Source organism: Thermobia domestica, chromosome 4 (assembly GCF_964235325.1).
Source record: "Thermobia domestica chromosome 4, izTheDome1.hap1.1, whole genome shotgun sequence".
NCBI lineage: Eukaryota > Metazoa > Arthropoda > Insecta > Zygentoma > Lepismatidae > Thermobia > Thermobia domestica.
In genome coordinates this window covers 208,789,391-208,816,744 of record NC_137457.1, presented here as the reverse complement: position 1 = coordinate 208,816,744, position 27,354 = coordinate 208,789,391, and the positions used below count along the sequence as shown (strand labels likewise).

At 35.5% G+C, this 27,354-nt stretch overlaps 1 protein-coding gene across 4 annotated transcripts in view; it reads left to right on the top strand.

The window, feature by feature from the left end:
- LOC145683845 (uncharacterized) overlaps positions 1–27,354 on the top strand; it is a 445,184-nt gene that overhangs the window by 371,073 nt on the left and 46,757 nt on the right. For all 4 annotated transcript variants that reach the window (XM_081755442.1, XM_081755441.1, XM_081755444.1 and 1 more), the window contains exon 4: positions 1,011–1,115. In XM_081755442.1, coding sequence (XP_081611568.1) covers positions 1,011–1,115 — 105 coding nt within the window. The remainder of the gene's footprint in view (positions 1–1,010; positions 1,116–27,354) is intronic.

Genomic DNA, 27,354 nt, shown 5'->3' with positions numbered 1-27,354 from the left:
AAGGTGCATTTCTTTCGCGGGTCGCTGCACTTCTATATCTTATCATTTTGCCGCTATTTCCCTCTAAAGTTAATTTTACCAACTTTCGGATGCCTGTATCTCGTTTAAGACTATTAGACATTCCAGTTTGGTTTCATGTATAGAACCACCTTTCAAGTGTTATAAACGAAGGGACATTTAATTGAGAAATACTACTATTATGGGTTATTTGTCGTCGAGAATGGTTTGGTCTTCTTACAAGATAAATGTTTCAACTTTTACAAATTGTTAATCAAGTTCCTTCTCCGACTTTCGATTTACGAAGTTATTGATTGTTAAGAATATCATACCAGAATAAATCATGTTTTCTCACAGTACTGAAGTACTTTATAGCATGTTGTACTTAAAACTTTGTCCATTCCTACTCTTGAAGGGTTTCAGAAGGATTAGCCGAAGAATTGAAGTATTAAAACTGTTTATCAATTATTTTAAATCATTTTTCTTAGAAAATATGTTTCTTTCTTGATTTTCATATACAAAGCTCTAAAGCAAATTTAGCGACTTGCATATAAATGCTTTATGATATTTTTATATTTTGTGCATGAATGTGATTTACAATATAAATGTAACATTTTTTGAAATAGGTTTGTATAAGCTGTGACATTGCAAGAGAAATTGCAATATATCACACAGGAGATTACTTGTGGAATTGCAAAAGAAAGTGCAATATATTTCACTATAAAAATATCGAAAACATGAGTTTCTTCGGTTTCCAAGTCCACTCAAATCTTGTAAGTTGACGAACATTTCCTTTTGATACTAAAATACACGAATCACTCTACATTTTTACATAAAACTCCATTGCCTTTTATACTTTTTATACTGTAATATTTTCAATTTCTCTAGCACAGTTCTAGTAATCCATGAAATATTTTAATATTTGTTTCTTTTTGAATCGCTTTTGATAAAGTTACATTTCCGTTTAATGAAATATTAGATTTTCTTAGCAAATTTCTAATCATTTGTTTTAGATCCACCAGATGGGTTTTGCAAACAGATCTGTGAGACTCTAGGTATGGTGTGCGTGCAACGAATACCGCCGATAGGAAAGTCACTGTCAGGTGAATGTAGAAGAAGTAAGTTTCCTTATTTGTTGCTGTCTCATATATAACAGAACAAATAATTTAAAAATTGTCACGCTAGATAAATTGAATGAAATACTTGTTTATGATAGTTTAATTGAATTCATCTTTACTAGTTTAACAGTATTACAAGGAATATCCAAAAGATTTAATTATTATCATGAAAGAAAAACATACGATACTCACTGTAATTGGTCCAAGTTAGTTCTCCTCCAAGTAGTCTCTCTGCAGAGTCACACATTTTTCCAAGTTTCTTCACCTTTTTCAACCATCTTTGTAGATGTCCTACAATTTGCTCGAAAACCACTGTTCCGCTTGGAGAATGACATTCTCTCTCTCGTCAAGTCGCCGACCGCGAAGTGGTTTCTTCATCTCGGGAAAGAGCAAGAAGTCACTTGGCGCAAGAGCAGGCGAATAAAGGTGGATGCGGCAAAAGTTCATAGCCTAACCGGTGGGTCGTGGCAAAGTCGTGGCGAGTTTGCTTCTGAACAGATATCAACAAGCGAGGAACCCATCGTGCAGATACCTTATTAATGTGAAGTTCCAAATGAACAATCCTCCACGCTCTTTCGCAACGTAGCGCAGTCTCCGCCATCACTATTTACATGGTCTATCTTCTTTCTTCGAGAATAACGTTTTTCTTGGATAAGATAAAACTACATTTTCTTCACCATGTTAAGATCATCCTTGATTGAGAGTCCCCTCGCTCGTTGCTCGACTGTGAGGGACATGTGATACTTTAAATGTTCCGTTTCCACCGCACAACCGTATCATATGATGGGTTTTCATACCCATAGACAGCTTTCATTTCGTCGCGGATTTTGCGTGTGTTATTGCCCTTAAAATGGAGGAACTTTATGACACCTCGGGCTTCAATTTTATTCATTACGCAAGTGGATGTCTTCTACAGGCTGTGGAAAGAAAAATACTTCAGACACATATTTGATATTTGCACAATAATGCATAGAAAGAACATTGATTATGCACATACCTGTATAATTTCTTTATGATTATTAAAACTTTTGGATACTTTTTAGTACTTAAAACCAATTATTTTTAAGAGAATATTAGATCTTTTACCTTTAGTTGAATTTAAAAGTTAGTGTGTTTGAAGTTAAAAGAATTGCTTCCTTATTACATTGTAAAATATACAAATCCTTGCAGCGGAATGACTAATGCTCGTTCCTATAGTCCTAAAATCGATTCCGGATGAAGATGCTAGCCTGTAGAACCCATTTTAAGGAGCCTATCTCATCTTACAAAGCCTCGGTCTCAAACCGAATATTAAATTCAAATAATTCAACTATGAGCTCCAAGTTGAATTTGCATTTCTAAACAGATACACTTATCGATTTACATCATTTCTAGACAAAGCAATTTCTAAATGATACTCTTCAGAACGTTCGTATCTTGCTATGTGATATTTTATATAACATATGACGGACATTTTGAGCTATATAGCTCTATTAACTATTTTAATTAATCAATATTGTATAAAGCCTGCAAGTGTTGAAATTACGTCCCCTATAAATACTGATATGAGAAAGAAGTTAGGAAACGCTTGACCCAACTACATGTTTTCAAATTCAGAATACAGGAACACTGTATCCCTGAGAATGGTAACGAACGAGGAGCTGACATAATATTAACACATACTAAGTGGACAATGTATCATGCTGTAGTGCAGGCATGTGAATATTCAATAGCCAAAGCTCCTCACAGAAGAGTTGTACATTTCTAGAAATATGTGACAGGAGATTATCCTGCCGAAATATGAGGTCCTGTGTGGTCTGAAGAAGACTACTCGACAAGAAGAAGACCACTCACTTCTTGCATTCGACGTGACTCTTACCTACAAATGGTGGAATGGATCAGAAATTTCCATCATCTATGACCAGGAAGACCCATGACCCACCAGACCCATTGATTCATACAAACTCAAAACCCGGAGTGACCTAGACTGGCGGAGTGTGACCCTAGAAGATCCATGATGCGAACTGACCCGGTCTCTCAAGAAATGAGTCGATGTTACCCTGACACGAAACGTCATATACGTGAGGAGTAAATGTAAGGTTACTAATGCAATTCTAACAAAATGATTCTCTGATTTCTCATTGGCTTTTCAGTAAATATACTATTCCTTCTCGATTGTTCTTTACGTCAGTGTGTCAAATGTTGCTCTGAAATATAACTACAAAGTTTATCAGTCAATATCAGCAAAATCAAAGAAACGATAAACTATACGTTTCTTTTATGAGAGATTGTCAAAGTTTAATCGACCTTTAAAAGTTGGCGTTTAGAACATAAAATATACCACTCAGGCAAAAAAAAAAAAAAATAATAATAATAGTTTGTTAACTCTTTTTGTATAGGCTGCATTCAAACGCCATACATGGGAAAACAAGTAAACGTGAAATTATACATAAGTGACTGAGGGAAGCATAGTAATATGTCACATTTTCTAACTCTCAAGTAAACTGGAACAGAAGATTCAACATTCCCATGCAATTCGATGCAATGACAAATACCAAACAAGCTTTTTCTGACATCTACAAACATATTTCCGAAATTAAACTCCCTGCATACTGTTCAATACAAACCATGGTTCAACACTGTTCTATGGTTGAATACAAACCATTCCACCTAATAACTCGATCTCATTGGAAGTGGAGCTTACTATTATGTTCGCCCGAGAAGGTCATTTGTGAAAACATAAAATATTCATAACATAGCTCAGAAGGAACATCATTATTTAACGCCAAATTCTGCAGTAGTGCTGCAGAGATGATGTTTCAGCTGCTTCTGAGTCACCAGGTCTATATGGATCTCAGGATCAGTCCGAGTCACATTGGGTCTGTCTGGGTGTGAAAAGTGAGATTCATTCCCAGATGACCCTAACAAATTTGTAACCAAGTGACCCATGACCCATCCCATCACTGTTACCTACACGTTCCCTACCCACACGCTTGCTTACACTTGTCAAATCAAATGTCTGAATGGCCTTTGTTCATATGTATAAATTCTCTCGAACAGTTATCAGTATGATAGTATTGGTGATACAATGTACGTTACCCAATACATACAGTTTCCGATTTTAAATACCAGTCTATACTTATTTGTATAACTGTTATAAGATTGCATAATCATTAAATTATTGCTATATATTCGCAAGTTATTCATAGTAAGCTCGGTTTAAAAATGAAACTTCTTAAACATTGTAACCGTTCGTCGTCTCTGTTCGGGTGGACATTTATTTAAAATCGACCAGATTATCGGGTCGCTGTTCGGGCGGCCATTTATTTGTAATTTCTCAGTGATTGGGTCGCTGTTCCGGCTGCCATTTAATTGTAACCAACTGAAGTTCGGTGTTCGTGGTTCGTTGTCCTGCCAATGAGTATTCTCCTGGAGACCTGGACTTACTTGGGTAGGACGTTGAAGGACCTCTCCAAGAAGGGATTACAATTTTTTTCAAAATCGCTCGTCGATCTCAATGATTAGGTGACCATTAGGCGCCGAGAGGTTCGGGTGTCTCGTCTCGAAAACCTCACGGACGATCAGACGGTCATCCTGACCATAACGCACACAAATATTATTCACACACACAACGAAACCACACTGGATTAAATAACACTATACTTATTTATTAGAATACTATAAAGGAAAAAATAACGAAGAGAAATGATCACAACACTTAAAACAGAATATATATAATAATTTCCACTATCAAAATCGCACTTTACATTTCACTATTTGGTAGCCCTTTTTATCACTGTAATTTATACTGTATATAGAAGGTTATGACTGAAATTTCACTGTAAGTGCTTTTCTCACACCATCGACGCGCTTGGGGGATTAGCACTGGGGAAATGGTCGCCGGGGTAATCCCACGTAGTATTCTGGTTGCTACTCCAAACAGTCCTGAAGAGTCGACGTGAGTCTTCAGCGAAATAATTTCCGAAGTGGAATGCTGATGTTGGAGGGCGCGATTACAACTTTTTTGGCGCACAAGGTTTATGAACCTGGGACTTTTTGATAGGGGCTAGCCGTAAGAAAACGTCCTTCACCGGCTAATAGCTTGTGCCCCTTAACACAAAGTCATACTTTATTCCAAACGCGACGTGCGTGGTTACGGCTTCCAAACCTGGAGTCAAACTCCTCGAGCGCAAAGGTTTTAGATATGAGCTGCAATGGTTGACCAAGAGTGTCGGCAGTTCATTCTAAAAACCACTCAGTTAAATCACCTGCATGCACATGCAAACAGAATACGGAAAAGCATTTATGTTAATTTTAGTCTACTGGCCATGAAGCACGAGACATTGCGATAACTCGGGCGTGAGAAAGTGCTGATAACGAACTGGAAAAGCGATGAGGCTGGTGCCATTCCGGTGCACACATATCTGGTCAATTAGTATTTCTATAAATGATTAAAGAAAGCACTTAATTCAGTTCCAAATAACTGCAGAATATATACTGTGCATATTAATAAGTCAGGGAGAAACACTGAAAAGGTTTGTCGCTCATTGAAATGTTCTCACCAAAAAGCAAATGAATATATGTATGAAAATACAATGAGAGACTTCTTTGTCCAGTTGCGTGGGAAGGAAGCAATTCCCACCGAAGAGAGAACTTATATGCATCGCAGAATAAAGTATAAATCGAAAGAATAATCACTGTCTTTACGACATGTACAGAGCGTCCACAAGAAATACTTATATAACCTGGTGGCGGTTATAACATTTGAAAAAAAATCTCCATATGATTAAAGAATAGTAGTGTACTAAGACAAGATCTTTTTATTTATATTTCTCAGAAAATGTTTTGTTGTCCTTTTCCTCCTCATAATGGAAGTACACATCATTATGAAAACAAATATAAATAAATCGCACTAAGAAAGAGTAAAATTGCTTCTTATAGTGAAGAATCACTCCAAAGGGAAAAATAATCCAGGTTTTATATTTATCCATTTAGAACCACTGGAGTCCATGGAGTCCATGGTAAAAGATTAAAAAAGGAAGATGTGCGAGGGAGATTATAAATATTCTGGCCTAACATGGAACAGAAAGATCAACAATGCTCTTGCATTTCAGTACAGTTCCTTGACTATTCCTGAAACAACTATAAGTCTTGAAGAATTAGAGTTTTCTTTTATCCTTAGGTCACGTCTTAATAACATCAACGACTGCACCATTCAACATTTTTTGCATAAGATCTTCCCTTCATGTCCATTTCGAAACAAATCGAAATCCTTGCTAGGTTTTAAGAATAAGAGATGGGTCAATCCCTTGATATTTAGCTCATCTCTTAATTTCATTGTGATAAACATCTTATCACTTGGGGCGTTGTCCTGAGGAAACATGACTACTTTTGCAGTTTTCCGCAGTGTTTTGGTGTTGACTGAGCGCAATTTGTCCAGGGCATTGTATTTGTAGTTGGCATTTACTATGGACCTTGTGCAACATAGTTGATGTGGATTATTTCTTTCACATCTTAAGCATAATCGTCCTCACTTTGGCAATGGCTTTTTACTGTCGAAATTTCTTGTACCATGGTGAACTCTTGTGTCAAAACTGTAATGACTGCTGTTTGGTTTCTGGATTGTTATGATGTAAGAGTGTTTTATCAAAAGCCATCAAACGACTGTAAAACCGAGAAGCTAGGTTCACAAAAGCCCACCATTGCTTGTGAAGAAAATACACGATGTTATTTCTGATCGACATTTAATGCTTTTCAGGCCCACTTTATCAACAATTTTCTCGTCTTCATATCTTTATAAACAATGTCAAGAACAAGTTACACAGATATCCCTAATGTTTCAGCAACATTTTCTACGTCAATTCCTCTATTTGACCGTGTTACACGGTAAACAGAATCTCTCGAGGATTATTGCAGTTTTGGATAGATTTGTATGCGCTTGACTTCTATCAATGTTTTCCTCTCCTTGAAGTCAGCAACCCACAACTTAATTCTGCTATACGAAGGAATTTATTCACTCATACGACCATGTAATTAATCATCAATCTCCTTGATATTCATATAACCAGGACAAAGGCAGTTGATCACTGATCTGTTCTCCTACCAAGTGAGTTCTGTGTTGTTTTCACACTAACATAATTCAATCTACAACAGTGGAAAGAGTATCTCTACCAGGATATGGAATATCAATGGAAGAATATATTGCAAGGATCCCCACATCACATCAGACGCACGTGTCAACTCAACACGTGTTATTATTTACAAACAACATAGCAGACAGCAAGCCAACGCGGAAGGACACCGAGGAACGCCGAAAGCAGACGTACCTCACGAAAGGACCCGAGGAGGACAAATAAAAGGAGGAACACCGAGGGACCCAGCATCAGTCGTCCAACTGATCAAATCACCTACACCGCCCTGAGGTCGCACTGGACTAGGGGACACCCATCCTTCCCGAGGTCGCACTGGACTAGGGATCCTCTCAATAACAAAGCCTTGCGAAACTGCCTTGAGCTGAGGGGGCTATCCTTCCAAACTCACCGAACCGGCAGGTGCCTTGGAGACTGCCTTGAGAGAAGGGGCACCGTGCAAAACACCTATACTCATCTACTTGGACATTAACAAGGAAACAGCATTATTATCTTTGTAATCAAAGACGTATTGTATTTATCAAATTTTATAATAAATTGGTGAAGGGATAAAATCTCGGTCCATTATTGACTCTACCAAAAACATTACAATATATACGAATCACTTTACCACATACTTCAATCGTAGTAATCTGCCAACCATTTTCATGTTAGATCTAAAATACATGTAGTTGCTTTTAATTACATGTCTGACTACTATATATATATATATTATTTTTTGCTCATTAAAGTTTAGCTTCCTTCTTCAAGACCTATGTGAAACTGGACATATATTTTAAGGTAGAATCTGGACCATGGCAATGAGTTCAAATTTCTGATTTCTCTGTTATTATTTTAGATTACAATACAATGTAACAAGTATTTTATAGCAATCAGTATATATACGAGTACTATCAATACACCCAATAGCATCAATAATATAAAAGTGACGTTTCACAATAGTGTGACAGGGCGATATAATTTGAGCCAATGTTATTATTTCTTAGTACACAGCTTGTTAGGCAACGTGAAAAAAAATAAGATGTATTAATCAGAAACGATAACCTATTTCCAAACGGCGAGTGATAATGCCTAAAATGGTATACGCCCAACATCTCAAGGCCGAAACCTCGCTGCCCAATATCTTGCTTGGCCAAAATCTGGCAGCCCAAGTTCTCGCGTGAGCAAAGCCTAACCGCCCAAAATCTCGAGTGGCCAGGACTTCGCCGCCCAAAACTTCAAGGGCCAAACCAAGGCATGCTTCCCAAAATCTTGAAGGAACAAAACCTGATGGGACGAAATCTTGCCATAAAAATTTATTCAAAGTTTCTAAATATAGTTATTACAAAATAATGATAATAATAAAATAAAAGAAGAAGAAATTAAGTAATATGAGACCAGAAATGCTTTCTAGAACCATAAGTAAATTGACCGGTTCAAAGTGAATGGATATCATATAATCGTAAACTCAAATTAGAGAACGTTTTTTGAATTTATTTTAGGTAAATTATTTCGTCAGTGTTAAGTTATTTTTCTCGGTGGAAGCATTATTTTAATCTATGCAGAGAAGTGAGTTCTAACCTTACTTTTCCTTTTAAATTAAATTAATACGTAGTAGTTTGTTACATATTATATCAGGCTCCTTATTTATAATAATTATTATTTTACAAGCGTAAGCTGAAAATTAACTTTCGTCTTATTTCAATGTAATTATAGTGAAACTTCTCAATAATGAACAAAGAATGTGAGTGATTGGTTGCCCATAAATGAGAGGTGTTCGTTCAAGAAAAGTTACACAAATATAAAGTAATGGCACAATTAAAATGGAAAGCCTAAATCCACAGAATGATACATTTGAGGAGCGTTTTTTTAAAACTCGATAGAGCACAAAACATCTTTTTTTGTTAAAAATAAGAATTGAATTTTTTGGTACTTATTGTACATAACCTCTATCGAGTTCTGACAAAAGTTCATGATTTAGTTTTCTATACACATGGCACATTTCGAGATTTGTAAATTCTGAATTCACAGCTCTATTGTTAGCATATAAAGCATACCATTAAAAAGCATACCTCAGTTTCTCAAAATTCGCTCTATCGAGTTTTGAAACAACGGTTCTCATTCTTAAAACTAATTGGAACAGCAATAAGAACTCAAGTAAGACGGACAGGCCAATGCACATCCAAAGAAATTTGTTGTTTAATACGGTTATGATATTACAGATTTCAGCTGAATACTAAAATGGTTATAAGTGGTTGTAAATTTTTGAGTATTCCAAAAACTACTAAGTATTCAATCCAATTCCATGGATTGTTTTTCATTTATATGAAGACCATAATGCCGTTTACAGCAACTTTGGTATCTCAAACCGTTCTGAAGGTATTGTAAACACTGGTAAAGTTTGTAATATTGTTTAAAATTATGTAATTCCGAGAACTAGTTCTAATCACAGCTACCGGAATGTGTTGTTATAATGTTATAAAACCAAAAGAAATCAAAAATTGTTTCAAAAAATTTCCACTAATACACCATTTTAAGCAATATATCAAATTTTACCATTTTTTTAATCTAGGAAATGGTTTCAGGTATCAAAAAATATAGTTAACTTGATTATGAACTTTATGTCTACTGAAAACGATTTACATAGTTAAATGTGACGGTAACTATCTAAACAGATTTTTAAGAAAGTCCTTTGAAACAAGCAAAATTTTCAAAGTTTTGTAACTTTGTTTCTAGTGCTCATATTATAACGCGTCATATGAAGACCATACTATTTGCTGCAAAGTGACTTTGAATGTACACTATCTTGTGCGACTTACTTGTGTTATTGCTGGTGTCGAACGATCCAAAATTTTATTCTTTTGAAATGTTTATGATACTATAGTATCCCTAGTTTACAACACTGCATAATAATTGTAACATTTACAACATTGTAGCATTTGTGTATATATACTACTTATGTAATTTCTCAAGCACGCATTTGAAATTGTCTCTTTCCTCTCGTAATTATTTTTATGTAATTATTTGTTTTTAAAGCATATACTCATAGCGATAAATTGAATATTCTACATTGAAAAAGTCGTTCTGACGAGGTTTTGTACTTAAAATGTTTTTCCACGCGAGTTTTGGTCACGCAAAATTTCGATCTGCGACATTGAGTGGCGATAATTTGATCACGCTTTTTTTTTTTTTTTTTTGGCTAGGCGATATTTTTTCACTATATTTTGGGCAAGCGAAGTTTTGGCCCAGGGTGTTTTGGGCTGCGAGATTTGGTCTGCGAAGTCCTGGTCGCTAGTTGTTCTTTCAGGGGCTCGAACCCCAACCTGTGATATCGGGTGTGCCTCACTTGAGTGGACATTGGCTCCTGATATTTGTCCTGTATATGGATGACTTCTACTCACATTTATCAGCGAATTCTAGTGACCATTTACTTTTTGCTGATGATTGTAAGTTATGGAGAGAAATATAGTTTTTTCATGAGTCTTACAGAAAGAGATACATTACCTTATAGGCTTATGTTAAATGTGGCAATTGAAACTTAACAACACGAAATGTGATAGTATTTCCATTACTCTAAAAGACTCTCCTGTTCCCTCTGAATACCATATTAACGGTTACCGTATAACACACACTGCTAGTAATGATGATCTTGGTGACATCTTAGACTCGAAACTCACGTTTACTTAGCACATCCTCTCAATAGTTAGGAAATCAATGCGTATGTTGGATCTTCCTTTCCGATTTACAGAACTACGCACTGTGACATCATCAGTATCATCCTAGAAAACAAGATCGAATACTGCTCTCCCATATGGTGCGTGGCCGCACCTACACGTCGTTCTAGACTTGATTGCATTCTCAGTTTCTTTAATGCTAAAGTATGCTTTCGTGTTCTCACACTTCGAATATTACCCAAGGAGGAACTCTTGCTATATTTTAATATCCAGATTCTCGGGAGTACCTAGAAATATCTCTGACCTGAAATTTGTTCATACAAAGTTAATGATAACTTACGATCGGACCCAACTTCAGGAACTATTCTTACGTATCATTTCCACCAAACCTGGAATATCCGCCTATTCCATCTTACCCGCCTCACGTTGGCAATTAATCAGATGTGCCAAAAGAAGAAAAAAGGATTACTGTCCACCTGTATATACAGGAAAAGAAAATAATAATTAAATTCGTCCATTAATCTTTGAACATTCTGTATATGTAAAGTTTTCTTTTGACTCATATGTATGTATATAAGTTCTACCACCAACATTGTCCGTCACCAATAACATGAATATATGTTGTTTGTATCACATGAGTATTCTGCTGACAAAGTAATATTACAATAAATGTAGATTAATGTCACTGCATCCTGTTTGTAAGAAAGGAAGAAAAACATATTGTCACAAAACACTTCGCACTCTGAATGAAGCAAAACGCTGCACTTCAGTTTATTTCACTAGTTATGTGTGAGTTTGTGACTTTCGTAGTTTGTTCCTTGCTATACCGGAATACATGTTACTTGGAAATATGTATTCTGTCATATGTATTTAACTCTCATTATCACTGAAGTCCTCACTTCGATAACTGGTAATAATATTTAATATTCTGCAAGCATGGATTCCTCAGGATCCTGTTGTTCGGCTCAGTCCACATGGTCCAGTGTTGATATCTGACATTCATCATCTATGGGAAACTGCTAGTGCTGCTGTTGTTCTTTTGTTGATGATTTTAATATGTTGTTGTGTAGGCGTGATCATTTAGTGTTTCTGTTTATGCGTGTAGTAATTACATTCATTTACAGATACTAGGACAAGCACAATGTTAAGTTTGCACCATTACTTAGATGTAGTGAAATGAGTCCCTTTTTTTTCTTGAATAACATGAAATTGGAAGAAATCATTGACATACCATTAACATGATGAACTATAGTAGGCGTAGAAGGCTTAATTGTTGGATATTCATTTGATGTATCATCATAGAGGTGTATCGAAAATAATCTGGGGTTATGTGTGAATCTATTTTTGAAGAAAAAATATTTGACAGATTGAATATGTGAATTTGTAACATTATTTCAGGTTAATTTAATTTTGAATAGTTTGTATATTATAAATGACAAAACTATTAAAATGATTACTAAGATAATAATTATAGGGATGACGAAAGTATAGTGTGATTGCATTGTGGAGCGTACCTAGAAAGGAAAAAGAAAAGAAAAGGATTCAGAAACTGAAGTTGTTACTGGGTTATTCTTCTTTGAAAAATGCTTAGCATAATTTTAATAATAACCAAATATTCCTTTTTTTTTTTTGAATTAACTTGTTTCTTTTAAGGATGCTTTGCATATCTATTGCCTAGTTAATCTGCTATGAAATAGATTCTACTTGAAAATTTGCTTCGCAAAATTTATATTCATAGCCTACTCACGTTTCAATAACTTAATATTGTATTTCATTGTTTTTTCTTTAATCATTTTCCGGCCTGTGAGTATGATTATTTAGCTCAGTTACTATCTTATCCAGCTTCCACATTTTAATAACTAGAGCTACAATAAGAATTAGTAATACAAATCCTACTAGTATAAAAATAATTCCAATGCTATAAGTAACATGGGTATCAAAGTGAGCCCATATTTGCGTAGTAGGGTTCACTATCAAATTCGATAGTTGAGAAGAAAGGTTCTGTAATTTATCCAAGTAAAATTGGTTTCCTACATCCCATTGTGAAAATGAAAGATTTATAGGTAACTCTATGTGATGATATGTAACTTCTACGGTATGTCCACTATTTAGGATTATTTGATTTGCTATCACTGAATCGAACGCATTGTAAGATAAGAAATAAGCTCTTTGTTAATCATCTGAATAATTTGAATAAACCGGTGTTTGGACATTTCTAGAGACAACATGAACAGTTGTTAATGCTGAATACAAAATACCTACTGAGTGTGTGGATAAATAAATTTGGAGTTCGTTTGAGATGCTTTTACGATACATGATTGCGTCGTACTTCTATACACCAAATCTGTTATACATCTAGAAACTGGTGTAGTTGATATTTAAGGTGAATGACATAGGAAGAAATGAAATGAAATCTTTGAGTTTTACGTCCCACGATTATGCCGTTTAGGCTAAAGGAGTCGGTGATAATGAGTAATGGATGAAAATGGTGGAATGAAGAAAGTGGGAGGAAACGGGAGAACCCCGATAAAACCCGTGCACATGGTGTTTGCCCACCACAAAGTTCACTTGGCGGTGACGGGGTCGAACCCGTGACCCCAAGCACCAGAGATGAACGCTCTACCACTGAGCCACCGCGGCCGCATGGCATTAGAAGAGATAGCTTTTCCAAATGATTTTGTCATGATAAAGAAGATAAAGTTGTTTTTCATTCAAACATATCATTTCAGGTAGTTCTAATTTAAAATGTTTCTCCTGATATAAATAACGTAGATTTGAAATTTGGAATAAGGGACGTACAAATGTAGGCAAAATAATGGGTATTATTACAAGTACTGTTAGACCTTGCCAATCCATACTATATTCTAGAAGTGTCGTATGAGTAGTCTAATACAATAAAGCTAGGTCCTGTTTGAAAATAGTGTGTTTCAATAGACTATACTATTCAATTATTTCCTTTGCATGGTCCGTATCTAGCATGCGAAAAGAAAGAATATTTTGTACAACGAATCTAATGTAGAGTATACAACGCTTGAATACAATGACACTATGTTGTAAAAAGATGATGTTTTTTTTTAATTACAGAGCTAACTAATAAGAGCTTAAGGTCATCTTAGTTACCCCCCCCCCCCCCGATTACCAGGGGAGTTATGTAATAGTAGCTATGTTATGTAATCTTTCACGCTTGAATAATTGTTTAATTTATAAACTACGCATCAGGACGATGCAGATCACTTTGTATTTTATTACAAAAGGGTGATGATGAAAAGATGAAATTAATTTTGATCAAAGATCCGGAGTTCTAAAATAAAAGGGGACATTTATAATTTCTTAAACCAGGTCAACACATTGGCCTGAAGGGTCTCAGTTTTTGACCGGTTGTCTCGTTAGCTTAAGGCTAACCAATAAGACTAATAAATCAAAACATGCCAATGCAAGGCTATGTGTGTAAATAGAATATCAGCTTCTCTTTCCCTCAAACGAACCTCTTTGAGAACGAATCAAAATATGGTTTTGCTTGCTCATGTTTTATCTGCTTGATGTTGTCCAAAGGCACAGAGCTTGCTGCTGACACTTTTGCTGCTGCTGGATATTTTACGACGCACTTAAGCACTTTTGCTTGAGTGTGAAAGTTCTTGCTTCGAACCCGCCGGAAGACTCTTCTTTTTCCTTCCTAGGCGTCGCCTCGCAGACTCGTAGGATCTTGCTGCTCGGCACGGGACGTCGTGGTTCTGGGTTCGAACTGGCTGACGGCTGTCCTTCGTCGTCTCCCTCTATGGAACTGGACTCCTGAGCTCGAAGTCCTCCCTGGAGGTCATCTTATGAGCTTGACGTCTTTCGAGACTTGGACATATGCCGACTCAGCTCCTTGTACTACAGGTGCTGGCTTCTACATCACCAAAGTAATGGCGTCGGGTCCTCTTGAGCAACGCTCGACAGGGCGTATGCACTCTAATGAATAGTTAAGGACTGGTCGAGTAAACTTTCTAAAATTTTGCTTTTATACGGATAAGCATCTTTGTTTAGGCACATGGATTTTAATTTTAATTTGGTGAAATGTGTTACTGTGACATCCGTGTGATTGTTTCTGGAATTAGGTTCGTTGTTTCCTTAAATAGCAGTCTATTCTAGAATCACGAAGCTTGTCCGGATGTTTACTGTTCCGACCAAGAAATAGTAATTTCTTAATAATAATTTTTAAAAAAATAAACTTATAATTTAGCCCATTCTGGGTACATGTTCGCTATATTTGACAAACATCTGCAAAAGTTTGAAGAATTCTCTGATAAAGCTGGAATGTAGTCATAAAAGCTATTAGAATTGCTTTGTGGGTAAGAAAATTACAATATTGTGTGGTCACTGCTAGTTTCAAAGATTCAAAAGATCCTTGAATGGCGAGATTGATGTCATGCTGAATTGAAAGATATTCATTAAAATTGGTTTTCATTTGTTGAAGTTCGAATTCCATGATTTTGTCATGACGTTCAACGATATCTACTACGTGATTTGGACAATGTAATTGATAAGCGTTATAAGAATAAACGGCTAAGCTTCCTAGTCCTAGTAAAGAAGCAAATAAAAATCGTTTGTTTCTTTTAGACTGGCAAGTAACATAATTATTTTCCGAAATAATAAAATTAAATAAAATTAAATACATTTAATATCTTTTGTCTAAATTTGGTATCTGTTTCTTTAGTCGATTCTAAATATTGGTGGAATCGTATGTATGAATTCTTTTTGACCATGTCGAACTGTAAACCAAAGTGAATGCGCAATGGTTGATATATATATTGGGAGCCATGAATGCTAAGTCCCCTCTGTGCTAATGCTATGCCCAGATTTCCAATGATGAATTGCGATTTCTGTGTCAAGGGGTCTTGTTGTGCTAGTGTATGTTGTGCTGTCGTTTGATTATTAAAATTGGTAAATTCATATTTGTGGACCTGGAACAAAAGGAGAGAAAAAATGTAGGCTGAAGCAATTTATGTTCATAGTATACATTAATATATAATAACGACTGATTAAAAATAATATGAATAAATATTCAAGAAAAATCTTTGAAGATTTTTTAAATGCAATCACTCTAAATTTGTTGAATGTCTATGAATAGTAAATTCTCTAATTTCCTATATCGCGAAATAAGAAAGTTTTCGGCCTAACTAGCTTATCAAAGAAATAGAATAGTTCCAGGAAAGAAAAATAAGGGTATTGATTTCTTTCTGTTCGAAAAAGGAAACCACAAGACACTCACCCTCACGGTGTCTGAAGAAGAAAGATTGTTAACGCGCAGTCTATTCGCAATTGCTGAAAGAACAAAAGAAATCAATACGAAAGGCTTTCACTAGAGTGACCTAATATCTTTATTCTAGACTAACATATGTCCCTCTTCTTTTCCTATGTACCATCTCGATATTCGTCCAGTGATTCTTGATTTCGCTTCAATTGGTGATCATCTTTTGTTGATTGAGGATTTGGTTGACCTTCTCAATGTTTCGGCGCGGGAACATCTTAAATTGATAGTAGAAACTTGTTTCTTGTTTGGGAGTTGTCTGTGTACACCGGCGTCTATGGGTGTAATCTAGCGTCTTTGTTTGTCCTTTGGTGCTGATCACATCATTCATCATGTTTCTTATCTGTAGATATTTAATTGTTTCCATAGATACAAATCTTGGAGAATTTTCTTCGTCCCATGTGTTGTTGAGCAAATTGCCTCCTTTCCAGGCTAATGGATGTTTATGTCACAGCGTCTTCTTCTCTTACTAATGAAATCTTCTTTAAAGATCTGATGTCCACTTCATCACGTTTGATGTTATTCTTCTTATTTTGATATTCTATGACGATTTTGTTCGCACTGTTAGTGCAACCTACAACTATAGCTTCCTTGTTATATTAGTGACTGAACACTTCTGGGATCCCTTTCTTTTTCTGATGGTCCTTCACTAAGACGTCTCCAATCTGGAATTCTGTTTGCATGTTTTCTTGAAGAAACTTCTCTAGTTGCTTTTGATAATTCTTGATCATATTTTAATAAGACTTATCGTTTTCAAAACTTCAATGCGATCTGCATTTTTGATGTTTTCTACTAGAATCTGATATTCATTTTCCAACAATGACCTTGGCTGATAAGCATTTAGCAAAAAGAAATTGCTAAATTTTGTTATTACGTTTGTAACATTTTGTAACGTAAAAGTGAGTGCTGGTAAAAATAAGTCTCATGTGTGTCCTTTAGACGATACATAGTGTCGTAACACTTGCTGAATGGTGTCTGCTGTTTTCCCAACCAAACCTAAAGATTCGTGCTGATTGACAGCTATGAAATTCAATGTGGTTCCCAATATTTCTGAAAGTTTGGCCATTATTATACTACGGTGTACGGGAAGTTTGTCCAAAATAATCATCTCTGGCAGACCATATTTGAGAAATAACTTTCGATATAACGAGTCAGCCATTGATTCTGCTGTTAAGTCTATTAAAGCATCTGTTACAATATAGCTGGTACAAAGATTGCATGGGATGAGAATGTATTTGTTATGCTTTTCAGGCATTGGTAAAGGGCCTACCTGGTAAATTTGGATAGTAGAAAAAGGCTGTAATCGAGCATATGTCTGGGGTAATATTTTTGGAGGTTTAATGACTCACTCATTTAATAAACATAATGGGCAACTTCTAACCTTGTTTCTAATGAACCTTTTCATGTGTGGAAAATAAATTCTATGCAATGCATAGTTATATGTTCTCTTTTGGCCTTGATGAGAAGAGGTTAATGGACACTTATGAATCATATCAAACACTTTCTTTTGTAACTTAAAAGTGATACATAGCAAAACTTTGGGTACGTTTGCTAACTTATGTATTCGGTAAAGTTTTCCATCTACTAATTCATAGCATTTCGACATTCGTACTGCATTGGTGTTTGATGAAACTTCTTCCGTTTCTAAATATTTATAAATATCTGCAAAGAATATCCTCTCTTTGATAGCGACCTATATTCTGTGACTCTGTAAAAATTTACTAAAAATTTGTCCTGATAGATATTTTATATTGAAAGATCTTCCGGCTGTACGGGAAGTAGTGTGTAACGGGTAAGTGCATTAGCTATATCGAGCTCACTTTTTACATGCATTGGCGTGAATTGATAGTCTGATATATACAAATACCATTTCAAATGTTTTGGTGGCAAATTTTTAGTAGTCATCAGAAATGTTAGAGCTCTTGAATCTGTTTTCAGATAAAAGTGTCTTCGAAGCAGAAAGTAACGGAATGCTCGAAATGAAGCTATAATTGCTAGAAGTTCAACTTCTAAAACACTCTATGTTTTCTCTGATTCTGTTAATAAACGAGAGTAGTATGAGATAACATACCGTTCCCCTGAATTTTCATAATCTGTCTGCAGCAAAATTGAAGAAATTGTGGTCCTTGGCCTGTCAGTATACAAACACAAAGGTTTGTTTTGATCATACGGTGCCAGAGCGGAGGATGCTAACAATTTCTGTTTCAAAAGTTCAAATATTTCTTGAAGTTGAGCGGTCCATTCAAACCTTTCTCGTTTACGAACGAGCTTTAGAAGTGGTTCCGTGATTTCTCCGTAATTGGGGAAAAGTTTTCGAATATAATTACAAAGCTCTAAATAGGATCGTAATTGTTTCGTATTTTCAGGTGGAGGATAAGTTTCAAAAGTTTTCAAAATTCTGTCTGGAAATTCAAACCCAAATTTTGAAATTTTGTGTCCCATCGCTATGATTGATTTAATCGGAAACTGATTTCTCTACCGACACACACCATAGATTCTCAGTCTATGCAAATGTTGTTGTAGAACTTCTACAAATTTTTCTTCAGAATTTGAAAATATAAATAGATCATCCACATATAGCGCTATATTGTCGGACTGTAAATTAGCAAGTACAACTGATAGGAACATATTAAAATAAAAACGAGAATTTACATAACCTTGTGGCATACGAAGGTATTACAATTTTCCAAGATTTGGAATGCTGTAAATTTCCTTGATTGAGGCTCTAATTCTAATATGAAAAATGCATTAGGAATATCCAAGTATCACAGTATTCACACCATAGTTCACAGTATTTCACTAACAGGAGGTAAACAAACACTATGATACACAACTCTTGAGTTCAATTCTCTTAGATTAATAATCTTGCACAATTTCCCCCACGGATTCCTAAGAAACATAACCGGAGAATTAAAAGGCGAATTGGATCTTTGTATCACCCGTTGTTCCAATAACCTATATATAAATTGCGTAACTTCCGATTTCAATGCATATGAAATTGGCAATTGTTGGCGTGAAAACAGAATTTCTGTGTTAAGTTAATTTTTACATTGAAAATGTCTTGCTTTTCCGATCCTGTTAGGATTCCAGGTAAACACATCAACAAAGCGGTAACAGAGGTCTACTACTTTTTCTCTATATTCAGGACTGGCATCTTGACCAATATTTAATTTAAAAATTTGAAATAACCGTTGTCCTTCCCGTAATAATTCCTCCTCCATATAATTTTCATCTATTGATTCGCAACATTGATTTGAATCTTCAATTTGAACATCTTCCGCTTTTCCGATTACAATTTTTTTATGAAGAACGATTTTTGTGACTAAAGGGTTAATAACTACAGGTTCATTTTTATTTAAAATAGTTCGCGGCACTAAAATTCCTAGTTTCTCAATTATAGACATGTCTGTCTCTAAAATCACTTCTTGACCTCATTTCAAATTAGTGCATTTAAGTGGAACAATTATTCTTGTTATTGGAGAAAGATACGTCCTCTTATGAATAACAAACTTTGGATCATATGCCTCTGCCAATAAACAAAATATTGGCTCTGAAACCTGGTGACCTGTATTACTCTGTTGTTGTGTATTACGAGGAGGCTTTCCATATCAAAACAAAGATAGCATCTTATTGAGGTAGTTAACACCGGCGTTATGAAAAATAAAGAAGTAATTTCCTAAAAAGAGCTTTCGGAACAAAATTTTCCACTATTCTAAACCTGTGATGAAAGGATCGTCCGTTGATTAGAAATTTGATTATGGCTGTGTGTTTCAGCTCTTTCGGTTCACATGAAACACCAACAACTTTCATATTTTCCTGTGATTTATCTAAAATTCTTGTAGTAAAATCTAAAGTAACTTGACGTATCTGCAATTATTTTAATGGTTTCTCTCTCAGTTGTATTGTAAATCTAACCATGTCCCCTTCAATTCCTAATGGAGTCTGTATCTCTTTTCCCTGAATATTCTTTTGTTTATATTGACGGTGTATAGTGATGTGAGGTTGAATATTTTAGGCGGAAAATTTTCAATTTCGGAAAATTTTCCGCTATATTTTTCCGGATAATTTTCCGTTCTAAAAATATCAGTAATCAAGTAACAATTCCTCAGTAATCATAAAATTAATTGAAGTCATGTATAGAAATGTTAATAAGTTAAAGATCGTTTAAAGAATCTGAAAATTTTCATGGCTCAGACAATTTTCAGTACTATCTAGGAACAACCTAAACAATTTTTCAGGAATCGAAATATTTTCTGTCTTCTATTGAAAAATTGAAGAACTATTTATGAGTCGGAAAATTTTCAACATTTTGAAGCAAAAAGTAAAACATTTTTTTGTGAATCGGAAATTTTATTGTTCTGTAGAAACAAGTGAAAGGAATATTCATAGACCTGAAAATTTTCATTACGATGTTGAAATAAGTGGAAAAAACTTTTCATAAGCTGGACAATTTTGGATATTATATATTGTGATGTTAGGTGGAAAATTTTCCACTATATTTAACTGTACATTGAGCTACAAAATTAAATTTCTGTAGGGGAAAGTTAGTCAGCAACAAATTATAATTTTCCAATTAGCTTTCGGGAACCGGAAAATTTCCTAATATTTCAAGTTTGGAATTAAAAATTTACGTAGTGTTTCTCTCCTCCTTCCTCTGCGAGCTCCTTCGTTGCTAAGAGGTTAGCATATGCGCCTTTGGCATGGGAGACCTGCTTCGATTCCCGGCGGGAGCTCATGTGGTTCGAATTCCACTTAATCACTTGGTCCTGTCTCATATAGTCTCGCTGCTGAAGGGGACGTTAAACTCAAAATCAACTGAATTCAACTCTCTCTCTCTCTCTGTATATATATATGTAAAGTGACGAGAACATACATCGAGTTTGTAAAGTACAAATATCCCATTCTATTATTTAAACTTTAAATTTATTAAAAGTGATGAATATTTTCCGATTCATAGAAATATACTTAACTTATTCTTACATCGTTGATTAGCCGTAAAATTTATTGGTAATAAATATTGTCTTAAAAAGTTTCATGAAGTGAAGATCTAACCATTCTTCATTTCTTCAAAAATGTTTCAAAAACTTCAATGCCTTCTTCCCTCAGAATCCACCTTTGATCTCACAAAATTATATTTCTTCAGTTTAATACGCGTAAGACGAAGTTTTCTCATAGCTTTACTACTTTTCTAGATTTACATACTGCAACATTTATAAATAAGTAGAGACAATATAAAGTGCCTACTGTAAATTTTTGACTATCCAAAATTCGAGTTTAAGTAACTCATGAAAACAAACACTGACCATTTTCTGGAAATAAACACTTACTGTATTTATTCATATATTCATTTAGGAAAGATGTGAAATATATCTAATAAGGAAGCTGATTTGTGTAGTTGTTCTTCCAATAAAAGAATAAAAGAAACGTAAAAAGCTGCACTATTAGCGCAGCGTTCTAAAAGCAACAAGTAATTTCATTTTAATTTACACAATAAAAAAACATATTGTATTGTTAAATATTGAGAGTTGAAAATGTCTCAGTGCAAGAAATTTTATAAAAAATGAGGGAGCAGGTTTTTTGAATGTGTGGAATGTGACGCGAAGTATCTTTGAAGTCTTCGAGATCATTTTTGTGAAATCTGTTTTTAATTTGGTTAATCGGTTGAAATGCCAATCGAAAATGTAGAATTCGGTTAGTGTGCTAACGTTAAATTTTTCAAAACTTTCCAACAATGAGCATTCTTCCAACGAAATATCTGTACCTTTATTGTTTCATATGGAAAATAACACTGTGATTTTATTTTCTTAATTGAATATAAAAATACAATACGAACTAATGGAATCAACAAGTGACGGTTCAAGTGTTCCATCGTTTGAATCAACCGAATCAGATAAATCTAATACCACTAGGAATGATTCAGTTGCCAACATTAGCAGGCCTAGTAATGGCTATGCATCTACTACTACTAAATATACGAATGTGTTACCATGTCCTCACTGTGGAAAACATTATGCTAATTCCAGAGGATTAGCTATGCACATAGGTAAAAAGCATCAGGTTATAAATGGGGACGAAGACTGTTGTTATGTCGATAATAATAGCTATCCTGATTATAAAACTACTTACTAACATCTCTAACCGCAATAAAGTCACACAGAAATTATCGTTGTCTAACCTGGGCAAAATGTTAATATCGTTAAGGTCCTCAACACATACTTTAAGTCGTGTCCCTCAAAGTGCTCGAGCTGCAATTGCTGATGCACTTGCCGATGTGTTACTTCAAGTAACTATTTCAAACGACGAAAAAGATTGGATCAACTTGTTTCTAATTCCATTAGTTGCACTAACTGCTCCCAAAAAATCAGAAAATGTAAACAAACCTTACCTCCTGGGTAAAACAAAGAGTTCGTCTTTGGTGTGATGTAGGTATTGACGCCTTAACCTGGCATCCAACAAAGATCAAGAAATCTCTTCCAAAACAGAATGTTTCCAATCTTAAGATTGTAGAAAACAAACTTGCAGATGGTAACATCCGTGGAGCAGTACGTCTACTAATGTTAGATGATACTGTTGCAACCGCCGACATTTCTGTGTTTGAGACACTATTGGAGAAGCATCCAGCCCACCCTGGTGAATTTATTTTACCGAATCTTCCTGATGACCCAAAGAGCTGTCAAGGAGTTTTTCGATTAATGAAGTTAAGGTAGCTATTAATTCTTTTCCATCTGGTAGCGCGGGAAGTCTCGATGGTCTTTGGCCTTCGATTCTCAAAGATCTCCTATCCTGTCAAGTACTTGAATCGAAGGAAAAGCTCTTAAAATCATTATGCGATCTGTTCAATTTAATTATTGCAGGAAAAGTCCCCTTGGAAGTTCGGCCATTGTTTTTCGGAGCCAAACTTACTGCTCTTAAAAAGAATATGGTGGAATTAGACCTATCGCAGTTGGTAGTGTCTGGCGCAGAACATCAGCCAAAATTATATGCTTCAGAACACGGGAGCATTTTAAGAACTTTTTGTCTCCCCATCAACTTGGTGTTTGTATTCCCAACGGAGCCGAAGCAGCTGTACATGCAACCCGAGCTTATTTTTCTTCCATTCACAATGCTCCTAAAGCTATCTTAAAGCTGGATTTTCGTAACGCATTTAGCGAGCTTCGCCGGGACTCCATGCTCACTACAGTGTTGAATGAATTTCCTTCAATCTATCCATATGTTTACCAATGTTACGCTCCACACAGTGATCTATTCTTAGGTGAAGACACTATTTCATCCCAGAGAGGAGTACAACAATGCGATCCCCTGGGCCCAGCACTCTTTGCTATAACCATTCATTCCTTAGTTAAATCAATCAACATTGAATTAAACATTTGGTACTTGGATGATGAGACTATCGCTGATGAACCTGATGTAGTTCTTTCAACTCTAGCACAAATAAATGAGAAGGCATCTGCACTTGGTCTACATTTGAATTTTTCAAAGTGTGAAGTTGGATTTCTTGGGTCAGATGAAGCCAAGTTCGACCTATTATTTAAAAAAAATGACGAAGCTGCCCCAGGAATACGTCTTCTAACTAACCAGGATGCTTGTCTTCTAGGCGCCGCTCTCACAAAGGAAGCATTTACCAATGTCCTGTTAAGCAAATTATCGAGGTTAGAATATTTTTTGTCTCGTCTCGCCTCTATTTCTGTCCATGCAGCTTTCTTTCTTTTACGTGCCTCTTTATCGATCCCTCGCTTAAACTACTTCTTAAGATGCTTTTCATCTTGGAATGAGACTCCACTACTGGAAAAATATGATCTTATCCTTAAAATGGGTCTGGAGTCAATTTTGAACTGCTCCTTGAGTGAAGACTCTTGGATGCAAGCATCCTTACCTGTTGGATTAGGATGTCTTGGTATTCGACGAACCGTTGATATGGCGATTCCTACCTTTTTAGCGTCCTACCACGGATCTCTTTGTTTAATCGAGGCTCTCCTTCCACAAGGTTACCACCTGGACCCAGATGAAATAGTTCAAGAAGGCTCAAGTAAATTGATAAATATAACAGATACGGACCTTCAAGAAATCAGCAAAAGAGGTTTTCATTCATCTTGGTACACACCAATAGCAGCACATTTTCATGAACTTCTTTTACAATCCGTTACTGTTTCAGAGGATAAAGCTAGGCTTCTTGCTGCGTCACCCCCGATGCTGGGGCATGGTTAAATGCGTTACCTTCCCCCCAATTAGGTCTTCACATGTCTAATGAAACCTTTCGAATCGCAGTAGCCTTAAGACTAGGTTCAGATTTTTGTGAGCCACATCGCTGTCCAGCTTGCGGGGATCAAGTTACCCAACGCGGCGTGCATGGCCTCTCATGCATGAAGAGCATTGGCAGGAACACCAGACATTCATCTGTTAATGACATCATTTTGCGAGCCCTCACAACGGCAGGAATTCCTTCCATTCGTGAACCGTCAGGATGTTGTCGTTCTGATGGTAAACGACCAGACGGCATGACATTAATACCTTGGATGAGAGGCAAATCACTAGTTTGGGATTTCAGATGTTCGGACACATTTGCCCATTCAAGCCTCCCATAGACTGTTAGTAGTTGCTAGACGTAGAGAGGCAGAAAAGGAAAGGAAATACAACAATCTCCTCGACAAATTTATTTTTCCTCCAATAGCCATCGAGAACAGTGGGGCATGGGGTTCTAGAAGCCTTGATTTTATCAGAGAGGCTCCTTGATTTTCTTTACTAAATCTTTTATAGTAACTTTACCTGTCTCTCTTTTTAACCTCTTATCTATTTTACATTTATTCTTTTCTATTCTCTGTAAATCCTCTACGAACTTATCTATTGTAGAATAGGCATTCGTACCGACTTTCTCCATATAATATGGTTGGAGTCCACCAACAATAATACCTATCTTTTTCGCATCCGACATTTTGGAATCTAACCGTTCACACATTACGAGCATGTCATACACGTAATTGATTATCGGTTCGTCCTCCTGATGCAAACGTTCTCTTAATTTCTCTTCAATGTCCAAAGTGACATTTGTCTTTGTGAATTCGTTAATTATTTGTCCCTGTACCTCTTTATAGGTAATCTCTGCTAAATTTTTGCGTTTAAGGAATAACTTAAGCCATTGTCTGCCCATTCCACAAAACACACTAGGCAACAGCTCTTTTCTTTTATCTTCAGTCACCCTTGCCATTTGACATGCATCATCGAATTCATCGAAAAATCCGATGATATCATTGTCCGATCTTAAATCAAACTTCGGCAGTTTATTAATATCTGCGTAAACCGTCACGTTCGAAGCCATTTCTGTCTTATTTTCAACCTCTGATTCTTTTTCTTTATTATTATTATTATTATCATTATTATTATTATTATTATTATTATTATTATTATTATTATTATTATTATTATTATTATTATTAAATTCTACAGATTCTTCTCTTTTATTGAAACAAGTTTTGTGTCTGTTTACTAACTCAGCATCTAGTTGTAGAATAGACGGAAAGTCTTCCGTGAACGATTGTGGCACCGGACTCGAGAGAAAATTACTAACTGGACCTTCTTGAAATACTATTTTCGGACTTTCTACGCTTTGTGTTATAGATTTCTCGTGTCTCCTTCTCTCCGGAGTTCTAACCTCAAATAGATTATCTATTTCTAATGGTATTCCTTTATTAGCTTTTTGTGCGCGAGTCTTAATAATTCCTGTATTCATTTATTATTCATCTATTTTCCGTACATAACTATTAATGTCTTACTACTCTATATAAATAACACCACATAATACTAATTAACCTTAACCTCGTCTAATAAAATAAAATAAAATAAAATACCACTAATATATTTCTATGTACCATCACAACTTATTTTACACTTCTAATTCTTCCGGGAATCAAACCAAGGGTCGCTTCCACCATGCTAATGGCGGGTAACTTACTTCTTACAACTAACCGTCCCGGGAATCGAACCTAAGGTCGCCTCCACCATGACATTTGGTGGGTACTTTAAACAATATAACACAGCAAAATATATTTGACTACTGGAATCCTCCGGGAATCGAACCTAAGGCTGCCTCCACCATGTCAACCCCCCTTGTGCGTGCCTTTAATAGCAAGTGCGTTTCTCGAAGACACAGGAAGGTTGTCCTCCGAACATTTTCTATAATGTCCGGGAAAATTCTATTACTAATTCTAAAAAAGTAAACATATGACGAGTTAGGTTAATAATCATTGTATTTTCAATAATCAATCGTGATGTTAGAGTGTACTTTGTTGTGTGAAGGATGAACAAACATTACCAGATCACAACCTACGGAGTCTGACTATGTTCTCTATTTGATGACGGAAAACGAATAGCAAACACATATCTTCAGGATAGCTGTTGATGTTGTTTCTCAGGAAGCTAAGGTGCAGCAGAGTAAACTTCAACTACTGGCGATAATAATGCTGCTCAAATGTTCCACTGTAGAACGGTTATAGAACTTGTATTATAGACTAGTTCACCATAGCTCATGAATAGTCTTAAAGGAAATCTCGTTGAATTATAAAATGTCAAAAGACTGAACTGAGAGTCTCTTCTCAGTTGAATGATCGTCTGAGACCTCTCCGTCGAATGATCAACAAATAGTAGTCTATGACATATCTCCGTCGAATGATCACGATCTCATCTTCCTAGGGTATTTATTTCAAACTTGTTACTCTCCAAACTACCACCTTGCTTCACTTTTCTCCATGTGTTTGCTATCTCATTGCCGAAATTCACATTTCTGCAATGATCATCAAATAGACAAAATCTCCAGACGTCTATCTCCGTAATCTGACAATTTTGTCACATCCTAAAATTTGTGTCGATGTTAACAATTGACAAATAACAACATAAACATTACAACTTACTCTCACAACATTCCTGACACAGCATTACTTCTGTGTTATTCTTTGTAATCAAAATATTGCACATTCACGCGTCTGTATTTACAACTGACATAACCAAAACAATACTTGGATAACATAATTTTGAAATTTATTTTCTTAACCTTATTCTGCGTTTGTTGCAATTACTTAACTTTTAATTTTGTCTTTTAATTTTCTCACATTTTTATCTTTATTCAATCCAATTATTAAAATTTTAGAAATAAAATCTATTTAACTTCACTCCCTGAA